Here is a 16,352-nt window from a genome sequence, read left to right on the forward strand (position 1 = left end):
GCTTGTTTGGGCGTAACTAACCAGGAGCAAAGGTAGGGGCGTTTTCCACAAGACATGTGCAAAAAAAAAAAAAACAACAGGAAATAAGAAACAAGATAACACTTGTACCATTCTTTTAGAATAATTGTTTCGGGAGCCTCCCTTCAAGCGGCTCTGTTGTTTCTCGAGGGGGAATGAAGGAGCGTCCGGCGCCCCCTGCTCGAGCTGCAGCTGTGGAAGCGCCCAGGCCCGGCTTGGGCGCGCAGTTCGAAGGCGCGGAGCGCGCGCGGGGGCGGGGCCTTTCTCTCTTTCCTTAGCCTCTCCTCTCAGCGCTGGGGCTGTGGGGGCTTTGCTTGCTCGCTTGCCGCTCTCCTTGAGCGTGTGTGGCACCACCGGGGCGGGCCCTGGTACCTGTGAGCCTCGACCCACCTCCTGGGGCGGCACCGGCTTGTCCGGCGGTTCGGCTCGTCCAGCCGGTGCCTTGTGAGACTGCAAGACTAGGAGCAAAGCAGCGAAAGGCAGGACCTCGTCGTCTCGTTTCTCGCTAACGCTTGAATGCTCTTCCTGTGGCAGTGTAAAAGCAAATGTTTACGGCCGTATACGTGTAGGTAAGTGGAAATGTGAAATGTTTACTCTTAATGCACAAATATACGTGTGTGTGTGTGTGTACGCTTAGGGTGAGGAGGAGTGATTGATTGATTGTCGATAAATTGGTCTGTTTAATTACGGGGTTTTTTTTGCTTGCTTTCTTGGAGATAATGCTCTTTGAAGTTATAACTAGCTTTTAGGTCTTCTGCAGTGTAGTAAAATCCCTCCAGTTAAAATAGCCGTGAGCAGCGTGCGTGTTCTGTTGCTGTTGTGCAAACAGCCAGCTGGTAGAAGAGGAATTGGCTAACAGCCTAGGGTAAAGTTCTGCCTTTTGGAATGTCTGTTTCCCAACGTACTCTTTGTGCTGACCAAAGCTTTTTTTCAATGTATACAGTTAAAACAAAAATAATAGGATGCATTAAAAGTTGGAGAACTTCTGTTTTTTTCCCTGGTGACCTTGTTTGTTGTCATATGTTGCATAAGATTGCTTTAAAATTTCAGAGGAAGTCATGATTAGGTACAATCTCAGTGATTCTTTAATTATATATACTTCCTTTATTCACTAACATTTTTAATGCAAAACATGTTTTGAGTGTTGTTTTCTTATGTGTGTTACTCAGATGCTGTTTCTTATGAAACAAACCAACAAAATTCTATTTCCCCCTCACCTCTTCTTATTGAACCATGTTAGTTTGAAACTTGCAAATATAGTAGGGGTTGTTTAAAAACACACATAAAACTAGATTTAATTTTTTTTCCCCCTGGTTGAAAGTATTAATGCACTGGGTTTGAGATTCATAATGTTCTCCACAGTCCTTTGAATGTGTCATGTCTAGGCTGAATGTCAGATAACTTTTTTTAATTGATGTTTATTTATTTTGAATTATGTGTGAAGCATCTTCATGTTTCTCTGCTGTTCACCTGAACATGCTGTGGTGTAAGAACAGCTCTGCTTTGTTTAACCAGGTGGATTGCTTAGGTAAATTGGCCAAAGCTGGATTCAATTTCTGTATCTGATTAGGATTGCTTTCTGTCTGGAGAACAGCTTGTTGTTCTATCACAGCAAATGTAAAGCAGCTGCATATGCTCCTGGATGAAATCATGATTAGTTAAAAAGATTCTTAAAGACAGCTTTTGACTATGTAAGATTCCCAATTTAACTTCTCTATTTAGAGTCTGTGCAATGATCTGTGTCTTAAAATTGGTTTAATAATTATATTTGGACTCAATGCATTAAGTCTTTGAGGAACTAACGCAAGAAAACTACATTTTTTTTTTTTCCAAAATTGTTATCTATTTTGGAGAAAACTACTTTTTTTTTTTTTCTTTTCTCTTTTACGGAAAGTCAAAAATTTGTTCTTTGTCACATTCTTGCTGATATCTAGTAGCTTCCTGTATTTGGTGGAAGTGGAATCTTTCCTGTTCATGATGCTTTTAGCAGAGTGAGTTACCGTGTTTTTTAGGAAGCTTTATTACATTCAGAATTATGGAAAACGTGGCTTTTCTGTTCTTTTAATGTCTACTTGCAGACTGGCCTCTCTCTAAATGGTCTTTCTAGGGTTTAAGTAGGAGTTACATTGATGGCAGACTTTTACTGCAAGCCTAATTCTGTTTTCAAGTTGGTGGGAGAATTCCTGTCAAATTTCCTTGCTGAGGATTAAGGTTTATATGTTAGTTTAGCCTTCTGTAGCAAATGGGAGTGTTTTGACACTCTAGAATTTTTTACGGAGGTATAAACTATTATACTTGTCAAAGCTACCTGGGATTTTTAAAAACTGTACATACCAGTTCTTCAGTTTTCAAAAGCCATAGCATAGAACTGTCTCATATTAAGTAGAGGGGTAGGACAAAAAATTACCTAATGTTATATTCGCATTTCTTAAAATAGTTCCTTGGATAAAAATAATCTATTTTGAAAATGGATTTTTTTTTTTTATTTGGCCTAAGAAATATTCTTTTTTTATTTTATCTAGTAACATCGATTCTGAGAAATGGACAATGGCACTTGTCAAGTTTATGAAGATGAAATCCAGTCACTGGAAGAAGAAATTAAACTATTAGCTGAAATGTATGAAGATAGCCAACAGGAATCCACCTTTTTTTCTGAAGAGGAGATATTAATGTCAATGTATGGCTTTTTTTACATGTGTTTCTTTGTGAAAATTGTTTAGGATAAGCTTTTGTCTTTATGTTACGACTTCCCATATGTTGTTTTTACAGTGCTGATCTTGTTTAGGACGTGGGATATATATGGTAAAAAATCACAAATAATAAATTGTTTGTTTCTCTCAACTACCTTCCATTGGTAGTTTGTGGTGTTTGCTTGCCTTTTTTTTTTTTTTTTTTTTTTTAAAAGCATTACAGTCAGAGTGGTCAGAGCATGATATTGGGTATGTTACTGTGTGAGCCCTGCAAAACTGTTGACTACAAAGGCCATGTTTTCCATTATGCATGTTTACTTAAAAGGAAAAAAAAAGGGGGTTGGGGACATGTACAGGTGTGACTGGTTATATGCTAAAGTGCCATGTTAGGGCTTTTTATTTCCATTATTTAACTGATATTCTAGTAAATGTACACTCTGTAGGTAAAATAAGTCATTTAGATGAGTAAAGGCATCAAAGCTCATTTTTGCTGTAAGTTTCTCAAAATGGATACTGACATCTGAAGACTTACAATAAAAGCTGTGTCTACCTGGCAGTAAACATAAAGTATTTATGTAAGTTCGAATAGTTTCACTGTTCCTAGTAATATGATCCAACTGAAATTTGTCTCATGGAAAACCGATCTTGGTCTGAAAATCATCAGATCACATTACAAATGCCTTTTATTTAATGGTATTGCTGTACTGATGTGGCAAAACATGTTCTTATGTCTGGGTCTTCTGCCCTTTTGATTTTATTTATTTTTTTCTTTTTCAATTCTAGAAAATCATTCCAAGGAGAATTTCAGGGAGAATCTAAGGGACATGAATGTCCATCAGACCTGAAAGCTCAACTTGAAAGTCTAGAAAGAGATCTCTCATTTTTAATGAAATTTACTGGTTTTTGGTTCACAAGTCATTCCAAGAAAACGGTGGAAAAAAGTAAGCATTTTTGTGACCTTTACTCATGCTATATGGAGCATACCATTTCAGTTCATTACATTTGCAAATGCATGTTGTATTTCTACTTTCAATGTTAACAGAAGGACAATTACCTTGTAATACAGTAGAGTTTCTTCTTTACTGACAAAATAATTTTCAAGTAAATATAGTACTTTGCATAGTGGGAAAGACCACTGTGAAGTTAGTTGGGTTTTTTTAACATGTTTAACTACTTTATATGATGGATGGTGTCAGTTGGTACTTTAAATATGACTAATGGAAGAAATGCAATAATTGTTGAATGGAATTACAATCAAGTATTTTGTTAACTTTATTTTATAACAGCTAAAACCAGAACAGTGCGGAAGCACAGGTTATCAGGGAATTGCCATTCCCTGTCTTTTCAGTTGGAGTTCCAGCTTCTTGAAATGCAGGTAAGGATCAATGTATGTTTAAAAAGACAACAACCAAGCAAACAAACAGAACTTCAAATGGACAAATGTCAGTATTTCCTTTTCCAGCTGCAATCCTCAACTGGTATTTTGTTGTTTTGGTTGCCCGAGTCTCCTTAATCTAAGCCTCAGTAGGTTGTTTTCACTGTGTAACATCTGGACCCAACTTTTGAATTCCATGTGCATCCAAGCAAAATAATTCTGAAGGTCAGGTTCAACACTCGTTTATGAAATTCTTATAATAGAATTGCTTAGGTTGGAAAAGACCTTTAAGATCATCAAGTCCAATCCCAATTTGTAGTAATATTTTTGACATCAGGATATTTCCTTCTCAAAAAAACCTTGATTTTCAGCTCAGCTTTAAAAGTGTTTTTTAATTTGAATATAATTGGGCCTGATAGTATTAAAAATGCCTTGCTATGTAAAGATGTCCTTCATAATCTTAAGAGAAGCCATATAATGAATTTAGGAAATGGCTTTTTCGATAGTCATATGCGGATTGCATCATTTGAAACTACAGGAGTTCAGCTGAATGAGGTTATTCTGCAACCTCTTAAGTCCATGCATGACTTGAAACTTGTGGTCATAGTAATACTGTTTTACCATTCGCTTGTATAAAGCTGCATTTAGCTTTGAGCATGGAAATAGCCTGCATCAATCATGCAACTTGGTTAGATTGATGTTGTTTTCTTGCCTGTACGCTCCTGCAGAACGATGAAATCTTTTACTGTCAATGGAGCTCAGATGAGTAACTGCATGTTATGTATAGCTGCATTGGTGATGCTTATATCACTAGATGGCAGCACTTGTCTACGTAATGCCTAAAGCTTACTGCTTCAGCACTGATGAAATGCCCTAGAGTAAATGATACATAGAATACCCAGTGTATGTATTTAAAAAAACCTCCACACTTCAGTTGAAAAAACATAAATTTGAGTTAATTTTTTTCATTAATTTTTTAAATAAAAGTTCATGGCACCTGTAACTTGCAATTTAATATGCAATGCAGATGATGTATTGATTTACCTTAAGTTAATAAACTTTGAATTGCCAATATTTTATGTATTTGTATGGTGTGGGTTGTGGATGTGTTGTCAAAAATGGCAAATCAGTTAAGCAGACACAAATAAAGAATACAGGTTTTTAATTGTGCCATAATATACAGGTTTTGTTTTTTATTTTTGGTGTTACATACCCAAGTCAAGAAGTACACTTACTGTTCAAAACCAGACTGATTTCTGTTCCTTAACTCAGTTTTTGTGATTGTAAATGAACTTGAACATGCGTTTACTTAGATGTTAATGTGTTTTAGCCGTTGTATTAATAATAATGTAATGGTTTGGTTAAAGAGTTGTAAAATGACCATTGTGTACAGGTCTATATTTTAATTTTGTTAGAACTGTTTAAATCACAGATTTTGAGATAATTTATTATTTCAAAAATTCAAGCTTAAGGATTGTATTTTTAAGATATACAGTTGTGTAATTTATATGATTAAAGAATTATTCTCTTCCATTTCTTTATAATGAAAAAGCATATTCCATGGCTAGATTGTTAACAATTCAGGCTTTTTGCCTAGTTCTCCTTGGCTGTTTCTGTGGTGTAAAAGTAGTTGCATGTCATCTTAGTTTTGCCACAGACTTTGTACGCTGTGCAGGTCACCCTGTGGTGAAGTCAGTAGGTCTTCTGTGGATAGAGGAGTCTGCTTCTGCAGCTCTCAGGAAAGCTGTGACCAGGCCAGACTAAGTCCTGGAAACTTAGCTTTAACTTTTTTATGCCTTGCATATAAAAGTGGAGAAGCCTATTTTCTAAGATATGGCATTAACAATTGTATTCAAAATAACCTGTACTGAGACCAGCATGAGCAAGATAGTGTAAAGTTGCAACTAGTTTCACCCCTTGAGAAATAAAAGACAACAGCTGTTTTGGGGAAATGCTTAGAAGTAACAAATACATTGATATACAGCAGAAGATAAAGAATAACTTTTTTCATACTGTTAACTCTAGCAGTTTAATCTAGTAGTTAAATTACAATACAGTTAACTCAGCTCCACGGTACCTTGTCAAACCTGTTAATATACGGTAACAAATTGTTCTAATTATATCTAATTTGATCTTAAACAAAATGTTAAGTGTCATTCATGTTAAAAGGTGTATTCCAGATTACAGAGAGGGGTAAGCAGACGTGAGTTCACTCTGACTGGCTTTGAATGGTTGAGACTGTCTGTATTACTGTAGTGTTGGTCACTTGCACCTGACATATTCTGCACCTTGGCTGGCTCTTTAGTTTTGGCACAGCATCAGACTAGTGTATAATTTATATTCCCAAGCTGACTGGTGTTTTGCCAGCTTTGAGTGCAGCCAAAGAAGCTCCAGTTGGTTCACCATTGTGCATAGGTGGATGCCTACAAAGGTTAAAATGTGGATGAAGAAAACAGGTTAATGCAAAAGAACTGCTTGACTTATTTATTTTCCCCTCTTGCTGTCCTTGGGTATTAGGAGAGGACATGTATAATTACCTCAAAAATCTGCCAAAACAAGTCTAAACCACTTGAGAAAGCAAACATTCAAATAAGAGTTGCTTTCTTCAAGAGCTTTCCTTTTAAATCTTTTTATTTGACCCCAAGATGGCATTGTGGCATATGTTAGTAACCCACTTAGTGGAAATCCAGTTTCTTTAGAAGGCAGCATGTTAGCTTGTGACTACTAGCAGCTTCTCTACAACTCCATGCACATGTTGAACCTTTTGCTCTAAATTGAAAATTATTTTTTCTGATGTTACTTAATCCACTAAACTTTGTAGTGTCTTGGTTTGCCTTTTCCATCTTTACTGATGGCAGTGTTAGCAGTACTCCTGTCCAACCAGTACTAGGGATTGCTGTGGTAGGTGGGCATTTGACTCCAGCTTGTCTGTTTAGTGTCTTCTGTGTCACTGTTCACATTTGCTTGTAGTGACTGGGTATAAGAAAAATACAGTACAAAGTCTCCAATGTAAACTGAAGCATTTGTTATGGTATTCAGGCCACAAATTTAAGTGTTTACATTCAGTTATATCTAACCTATTACTCTGGTGTGTTCAAGAATGAGTAGAATAAAGAATTAAGTTATTTTGTGGCTTCATTTCTACTACATGATGTTCTTTTCTCTTTTTTTATAGGTTGTTAGATATTTTAATTTGGAAACATTTTATTTTTATTATCATGCACGTATCCCTGGGTAGCAATTATTATTGTAAAAAGGGACAAGAATCTGAAGCAAAACTATAGGCTTTAAGATGAAAAAAAACAAGGAAAACTAACAGGATTTTTTTTTTTTAAACTTAGGATAGCATTATTATTGTTTTCAGATAAAACCCTATATTTGAGTTTTCTGTTATATGTGGCAGCTAGGGGTTGGGTTGGAAAATGAGAAGAATCTTAAAGAAGTGGAAGTGACATGAAAGGAAGTAGATGAACCTCTTATTTATAAGTCTTTATTATACATATATATTCTCTATGCTGACTAGTTCAGGTATTATTCCAAAAGCCTTATTGTATGGATAATACTGATACTGTTGAAATGGGAAAAAAAATGTCCACGCATATGAGCTGTAATTTAAAAAATGCTATTTTAAAGTACTTGGCAACATTTGCATGTATTTTTGTCTATTTTATATGCAAATATATGTATTTTCTCCTCACTAGAGAAATTTATAAAATATCACATTATTGCTTCTCCAATCTAGAACAAAGAGAATGTGTCTGCTGTTATTACTGATCTCAGCATTGTAATGGAATCTGGAGAAGATTTAGATGTGAGCAAGTTTGTGTCAAGGTAAGGTGGAGTTTTTTGTTTCGGGGAAGTTATTGTATGGGCTATCTGATACTAAATGCAATACTGAGTTTTCATGTAAATTGCTAGCAGTCAGTTTCTTTGTTTGGTAATGTACTGTTAGCCCAACCTAAACACTTCCCATCCCTTGTCTGTATCCTTCTGGAGAGAAGGTGAAATGCGTATAATTTTTAAGACCTGAAAGGACCATTCTGAATTCATCTTAAACAGAAACAGGTTTTGGATTATAATGCGTTTTAGCTGCTTGAAATTGTTTAGTTCAGGGAAAGATGTAACAAGGTTTTCTCATCTATTGCATTTTAATTTATATAATCAACACATTAGCTGTTACTTAGATGTGTATGTGAGTTGCAGATGTGCAATGTGGGTGAGTAATGGCTAAAGGGTACATCCAGAACCCCTCTCTGGGGGTTTCTAATTCTCTGCTCACCATTCCATTTCTCTTCTTTGCATTGTGATTTTTTTCACTAATGTTTTAAAAACAAAAGAATATAGTTTAAAAACCTGGAACAGTGTATTTGTGCAGTTGTTTAAGAAAATGACATACTAAAACTTAAGCATATGACTGAATGCTACTTCTTGATTTTTCTGGAGGATGTTAACTTCTTGTACATAGGATGGATAATGATCAAATTATTTGCTAGCAAACTATTCTGAGAGCAAATTATTATTTATTATTGGGTCATTGACTTAAGTTTTGAGTTACTTCAGGCTTCATTAGTCTGTGCTGAGAGCTGAATTTTTCATTTAGAGGCTTTGGACTTTCCATATAAATCTGATAAAGTTAGTGGTAAAACTGAGAGTAGTTGACTGCTCTCAAGAAGCAGGATTTTAGAAGAGGAAATTACCCTGGTTGTATTCATGAGTATTTTCTGACAGCAGAAGTGTCTTGGAACTTAATAGCCATACTGGAAAGAAATGCCTTGAAGTAGTGGTAGACTTTATTTCATCCTGGCTTGAGCCCTGCTCTCTTGTCCCTGTCTAGTCACTGCCCTGGTCCTTTTCCACATTACACCAGTATTCATAAGTAAAAATAAATTTTCATGAATGCTCTAAGATGAATTAAGACTTTGCTGTCAATAAAGCAAGCAAAGCTCTTTCTCCTTAGCCTCGATTTGCATGTACCATCTGTTGTCCTTGTGTCAGTGTATATACTCTTGAAGCCATATGGCAAATAGGTTCAATGTAGTCATTTGGTTGAAAAAGTTATTTAGGGGGGACAACCCAAACTTGCTCCCCTTCCCCCCCACCCCCCCCGCCCCTTCACATTTCATTTTTTCTATTTGACTTGTCCTGCAATGTTTGTTGCTGATCTAATGTGGTAAACATGTGGCCAGAGTGGGGCTGATGTCTGTTCTGACAGCAACCCACTGTTAGATTGACTTAATCTGATTATGTGATCTCCCTTTATGGCTTGTTTTCTCAATCCCCTTGTTAAGCTAGTTCTCATTTCTTACTCTGAGTCCTAATCCCCTCCTTTCCTGTCCAGTTTCAGTCTTTTCCCAACTAGCCGTTGTTCTTCAGTCCACTAGCTGCTCTTAAATCTTGATTCCAACCTCTTACCTCCCTTCCCCTCTGTTCTTGACCAGCTAAGTCTGGTCTCCCTCTGTATTGTACATTCTTTTCAGCCTCCCTACCAGTTTCTGTTTCCTTTTGCCTCCTTGGCCCAGTCTTGCCAAATCCATTGTCTAGCTCTGTTCTGTTTTCTCTACTGGCCTGGATTTTTTCCTCCTCAGCTTTCTAATTTTTTTTGCTTCATTTTTTCATAATGCATGACAGAAAAAGGTCTTTAATAGCACCAGAGTTAAAAACTTGGCATTCACTTGTAATTCCCAAGCCCATCCTTGCTTTGGAAGAAAACAGAGGAATGCTAGAACACTTGAGCAACATCTTTTAAAAGAAGCAAAATTCAATGGTTTACTTTCAAGCGAGTACTGCTGCAATATATAATACCTATTTTTAAAAGATGTGTACTATTCCTTAAATATGTCGTGGCAATAAAGTATGTATGCAAATGGAATCATGATATTTAGTCTTCTATTTTTGGATTTTACTTGAGTCTCCTTTGTTGAGGACTGGAATATCTATGAAAAATCTTGTTGCCAGTCTTTTTTTTTTTTTTTTTTTTTTTGCTTTATATCCCAATCATTGTTGGGTTAGTTAACTATTGCACATATTACTTAGTCAAATAGGAGGAATTTTTAGACAGTTTGAAAACGGCTCCTACTTTTTACAAAGTAGTTAGAATTTAGAAGTTAAAGTGAAGGATTTATGAAATGTCTGTATTAAACACTGCATGGGCTAGGTATTTTGGAAGTGAGGGGAGGCATGAGTTCTTCCCACAGCTGTATCATTCTTTGGTTTTACATATTAATGCAAGAAGTCTTACATACTGCAGTGAGTTATTTTAAGAGAGGAAATCTATTTTAGCTAAAGGAGTGTATTAAAGGAGCCTTAAATACTTTTACAACAGTTAGGTTTCTTACATACTTTTGCAGATGTTATTTTGTAAAAGTAAAATGGTGTTTGGATGAAGGGCTTGTGAGTTTAACCTGATGCATAGTTACTCTCTGCCTGGATGTGCTTTTTGCTGGTTTTGGATGACTTCACTCATACATGGCTGTTGGCTTTGGAGATGGGTGTTTTCTGCTCTCAGAGGAAATTTTTTTTTGAAAATCTGGTGACATTTTGTAATGCTAAATTATTTTTTATAAAAAAAAGCTTAAATTTCAACATGCACTCTCTTAGTACCTTGTTATTTTATACCAAGCTTTCTTGGTATTTTAGTGTTTGTTGTAGTTGGCTTCAGCATTAGGAATTAGGCTAACTTAAGCTAATTAGGAATTCTTGTTTATGGGTAGTTTAAGTGCTATGAGACAGTTAAATGAAATGGTGCTCTTATGCAGTCTCTTTCTCCCTTGCCAATACAAAAAAGCATGTATATTACATATGTCTGTTCATGCCAACACAGATTGTCCCCCTTTCTAAACATTTAATCTAGTTTGCTGTCTTAAATTTAGCCAGTGCTATATCTGTGCATGAGAGAAGTATATACTCGGGTATAATTTGTAGATTAACTTCTACATTTGAAACTGGTTCTTTGAACTTGTTAGCCAAAACTATCTCTCTCTCTGCTCGGTGATCCAACCTCAAAGAATTTCATCTGCTTTATTGCCAAAGGATGAATCTGAGAGGAAAAAAAAAAAAAACAAACAACCAAACTAAAGGCATAATGCTAAAACAAGGTCACAAAGTTTGTGATAGTCTTTTAAATTGCATAAAGGTGGATACTTGTCAGAACTGCCAAGCTGTTTGAAAAGAATTTTAAGTATATAGTTTTGAAACAGTCTTGTGTTGCCCTCTTACATGTATGTAGATTTACAAAGCATACTGTAGTATGTGTAGAATCATTTTTGCTAGACAGTGAGATGTGGGCAGTCGTTACTAAGTCTTGATTTTTACTACAGTATGTGTAGATTTTTATATGTGCAGTTACGAGTTGTGGTTTAAAAAAGCTGTCCAGAACATAGAGCTAGTCAGCTATTGTAAATCAGTATGTGTCTACGTCCTTCCAGGGACTCAATTTTAGTGTTCTGCCAGCATTTTTTTCATCTTGGCCTGATTTTGTTGGCAGCTGTGACTACTGTGGTAACTTCCTTTAATGATGCTGTTCTTTCCAGGCTAGGATAAAACTTGTTTGGTTTTTCTTTTACATTTTCAATATCTGAATGAACTTCATGTCTTTTTTCCAGTTTATGTTTGTGTAACATGTTGAGGGTCGCTGTTCCTGGATGTTAAGTAAGCTGGATCTAAGGCAGGGTTCTCCATTGAATGGCTGAAGTGGCTTGGTAATACACTGTTGCAACTATTCTGTTGATGGCCTCAAGTTCCTGCTCTCAGCTGTTCTGAAAATCCAGAAAGAATAGCTACTCTCAAACAGCAAGGATGTTAAAAGTAAAATTTATATCTAGAATTTAGTTTCCCTGTAACTTTCTGAAATATTCCCAAATGTAAGTCGGGTATCTTCCTCAGTCAGGTTTCGTAAATTTGTAAAATCCTGTATTAGTAACTGAAATAAATCTTGGTGTTTTTAAAGCAGTGCTTGCCAGGTATGTTTTGACAACGGCTGTTTCATTTGACTGTGGCTTCGTATCAGTAATGACATGAAGCTGTTCACCCTTATGATTAAAGAATCGTATTCCTTCAGGTATTCTGACACTTAGCTTCTGTGGAATTTTGCGTTCTTTGCATTCTTGCTACATTTCTTTGGTTAAAAACTGCACACCCTTAATGAGTGTTTGTCCTCCCTCCCCCTGACGACACTGGATGGATGGTTGGCTATTTGGCAGTTTCTGTCATCTTAGATTATTTCCTTTCTTTTCTTGATCCTGATTCTTACATTAGTAGAAATTTGAAGAATAAACATTTTTTTCTGTTATATTTTTCTTAAAAACAAACTCCTCCAAGACAAACTCTTCTTCCTACCCAGCTCCCCTCCTATTTTCTGTAATCTGTCTTTAATACAGTTATCTCTCGTAACAGCAGGTGGACTGTCTATTTCCTCTCTTCCTTAGAGCTGAGAAGCTATGCATATGCTTGGATGGTTGCTGGCACTGTTGTTAACAATAAAGAGGACAAGGTCTTTTCAGATTTCTACAAACTCTCAGTTGTTGTGGCCTTTATCTGATGTGAATGGATCTCTTCGTTCAAATGGTTCGAGTCCTAACTGTTCTAAGGCAGATTTTTGCACATTACTGATTTCCAGTACCTTGGTTGCCTTTCTTCTATTGCCTGTCTTCCTGGGCTGTCTCAGAGTGAATGTAGTGGTGTACTTCTACAATAAATGTTTTGCTTGTATACATCGTAGTTGACATACAAAGTAACGCAGTTTTGCTAGGACAAAATAGTAAATGTATAATGAAAGTAAGCAACTTTAGTGCCAGTTACTGAAGTAGAAAAGCGTACCACTTATTTTTGCTAGCAAATTTCTTGTGTAAATCAAATTTCTTGACATAAAGGAATGTACCAGCCCCAGTGTTTGATGCATTGCCACTTCTCTTACAAGGTAGTAATGATTTTGCATGTAGACTGATGAAAAATAATGGTGACATCTCTCAGTCCAAGTTAGTGCGGTATGTTATTCATCAGTGTCAATCTGATATTTTGCTATCCTATTCAATAGGAGTAATCATCTCTGCATATCAAGAGCAGCTTTTATTTTCCAAACTGTGTGCCTTCTTCCCCATCTGCTAGAGTGGATAATTAGTCAGCCATGTAGCTTTCCTTGATTCTGTACTTTCTGCAGTGCTTGGAATTTCTTTGGAATTACTTCAGCAGTGATTTCACTCATTTTTTTTTTTTTTTTTAAATGTTTGTTGTTTCTTTGGGAGTGGAAGCTTCTGTTTGATTTTTTAGATACTGTGAATATTTAATTTTGAAATTATATTGAAGCTTAAATCATTTAACTTTTCTGTGTGAGAAACAAGTATATATAGGAAATAAACTTCTTTGTGTTCTACATGCAAAATCTGTTTCTATTACTTCTGTGTGTTGTGCTTGTATCTTTAACTTGACTTTAGTGCTAAAGTCCTGGAATTGTAATCTCTTGGGTTTAGCTGGCACTGTGTATTGTTGCCTCTGTTAACTATTGTCAATGGAGATTGAAAAAAATCTTATTCTACTAAGCATGGAATCATTGTATGTGAACATTTTCACTTGATGCTGTTCAATTTCTCTGAAACTGGCAAAGCCAAAACTGTAGGAACTTTTCTTTATTTCTCTTATGCTTTGTCTCTTGTATTGAAAATTCCTCAGAAATGACAAAGTAAAATGACTACTGCTGACCTTTCTCTTTTCAGAGGCACTATGGATGAAAAACTAGTATTTGCAATAACATTGCAATTGAATGATTTCCTTGCCAGAATAGTACCGGTGCATTAGTCTCATGATATAGGCTGTAAACTTTCCAAACCCATACTGGCTAAGTGCAATTCCAGCAAAGGTGTTTCTGCACATCTCTTTGCAGGACATAGGTTCCAAGACAGTTTATCAGTGCGAGTGTAGGATCATTTGTATGAATGAAGCCATAATGTATCCATGTGTAGCTGAACTGCTAAATCATGAGGGAGCCCCAAACTGTGGAAATACTGGGGGGCGTTCTGCAAGAACCTGCTCAGCTCCATCCAGGCGTGGTAATTTCTGCTTACAATGGGCTTAGCACTAAGAGCTCTGCACTCTACTTCTCAGTTACAGATTTATCAGCATGTCTCTCCCTTCTCCTGCCCCACTCCCTAATTATTGAGAATGTCACCATCTTTCTTAGTAGCAGATAAATCAAGATTTAATTGTATATCAAAAGTTTTGGTTTAGATGCCATGTATGATCTAATGAACAGGCCTTCTTGCTTACCAAAGATTCAAGGTTAATCTTGAAAAGCTGGATGTCATGTGGGCAGAGGCAGAGAACGTGTCATGCAAAGATTTAGTTGAATAGGACAAAGATCTTGGGAATATTCAAAGCCTAGCGATGCTATCTGGTAAATCTTAGCAGTTTTGCAGGAGAAAGTTTTACTGTGCAAGATCTTGGAATTTATTTAGAAAACAAGAGCATTAGATGAACAAGCAGAAAGTCAAACTAAGATTTTACAGGCGACTACTTTATCAGTTACCATGTTTTACATATAAGACTAACTTTACTGCTGCTTACCTTCCTGAGGAGTTGAAAACAATGGTTTATAAATTAATTCTTCATATTTTTTTTTTCAATAGCTACACTACAGCTTTTTTCCTGTCATAATTGTTTTGGTGATTTTTGGCTTCAAATTTGAACAATACTAATCACAAATTCTTTAAGGAAAAAGTACAAATTTTAGGCTATAGAATTGGTATGTCCAACAAGTACTGTTTACATTAAACAATGTATTTTTCTTTTCTAGCACGGAAGAACATGGAGGTCTTTTAACGTTTTTCAGAAGCCTTTTATCTTATGCTGAGTGGTATGAACATCGTAGATGCACCTTCCAACACTTCAAGGTAAGGTCTCTCAAGCCTTTATATATCAGTATTATAGTTAGGTCTTTAAGTAGTTCATTAAGACAGAGCAATGGAGGTGAAATTAGCACTCTTCAGTGGAGTTAGGTGAATCTTAATTTTGTACGTTGTGGAGAAGAGAATATTAGCTTAAGATTTTTGTGTTGTGTTCAAGGGGCAATGCCCTTGATGGATATTTGTCTTGATTTTTACCATGCTATTGCTGCATTCCTCATATGTGGGGGAAAATAAGAATATCTGTGCCTTTTTGTGGGGGAGTAAGACAGTTTTTCCATTGGTATTACATTTCATTTTGAACAAAAAAAAAGGCAAAAGAAAAAATAAAAAGAAAACAACACTTGTAGTCTTTGGCATTTAAATGTTAGTTCTGAAGGACTGGATCTGTCGCTTGAAAATGTGGCAGCATGCGTTTGGATGACAGCACTTCCAGTTCTGAAATGTTTTGCTTGAATGGGAAATAAACTTGTTCCTCTCTCTGATCTGGAACATAGTATTTGAACTTAGTTTTAAATTACTGTTATTTGGCTTGTTTGCTTTGTCTTTGTACTGGTTTTAGGATAAACAACTATTCCTTGGCGTAAAAATACTGTAGTCTCATAGACACAGAACATCTTCTATGATGATTAATGTTAGAGAAGGATGTTTAGATGCTTAATTCTGTGGGTTTTTTAGTTCAGTTTTATTTAGCTCAAGCACTTACTGTCTTTAAACTCAGCATCATCTTTGCTTTTCAACTGTCCTATGAAGTGGGAACTGCTTTGTTTCCTATTTTTTTGTCTTTTAGGCCTTTGGGTTCTATGCTAGATTGATCAATTTCTATTATCAATCAACCAGATTAAAGAAAAAAGTACTGATTTCTGATAATGTTAAAAACAAAACTAAAACCCAACCAACCCTGTCCTCAGCTACGCAGTAAACTTTCTAATCCTGCTTGTTGTCATATAAGGACTTTTCTTTAATCAATCCATAGAGACGTTAGAGCACCAAGGGCTTTATGGTGTGGGTTTTTTGATGGGTTTTTTTCCAACTTCGCTTGATGTTTTCTGATCCCTAGATGAGCCTCATGACAGCAGTCACTGTGGTTCCTGGGACAGTGATTCAGTGAACTGTTATAAATATTTCTCATTTTAAAATTCAGTACAAAAGTGCAAGAATAGAAAGGAGAGGTGATTTTTAAATTGTTGTGTGTATCTTAAGCAATTTTTAAAAGTATTTGTTCAGGCATTGAGTGTAAACAATGAAGGGATATATTCATTGTTGAAAAACATGTGAAGAGAAATTCACTGAAGACGTATCACAAGTTTGTCGACATAAAAAATATTCTTTCTAAAGGTATTTTTCTTTCCATGGACAAAGATGCTGTTGAAAAAG

General features: G+C 35.9%; 1 protein-coding gene across 1 annotated transcript; it reads left to right on the top strand.

Annotated features, from left to right (window-relative positions):
* Positions 1 to 114: 114 nt before the first annotated feature.
* On the top strand, positions 115 to 15,897 carry LOC104124325 (centromere protein P). Its single transcript, XM_035892226.1, has 7 exons — positions 115 to 587; positions 2,541 to 2,695; positions 3,492 to 3,649; positions 3,995 to 4,083; positions 7,826 to 7,914; positions 14,867 to 14,963; positions 15,766 to 15,897. The coding sequence occupies exons 2-7, from the start codon at positions 2,559 to 2,561 to the stop codon at positions 15,895 to 15,897; spliced, it is 702 nt and encodes a 233-aa protein (XP_035748119.1). The 5' UTR covers positions 115 to 587; positions 2,541 to 2,558.
* The last annotated feature ends 455 nt before the right edge of the window (positions 15,898 to 16,352 follow it).

This window comes from Egretta garzetta, unplaced genomic scaffold, assembly GCF_000687185.1.
Source record: "Egretta garzetta isolate BGI_Z169 unplaced genomic scaffold, ASM68718v1 scaffold553, whole genome shotgun sequence".
Taxonomy (NCBI): Eukaryota; Metazoa; Chordata; class Aves; order Pelecaniformes; family Ardeidae; genus Egretta; species Egretta garzetta.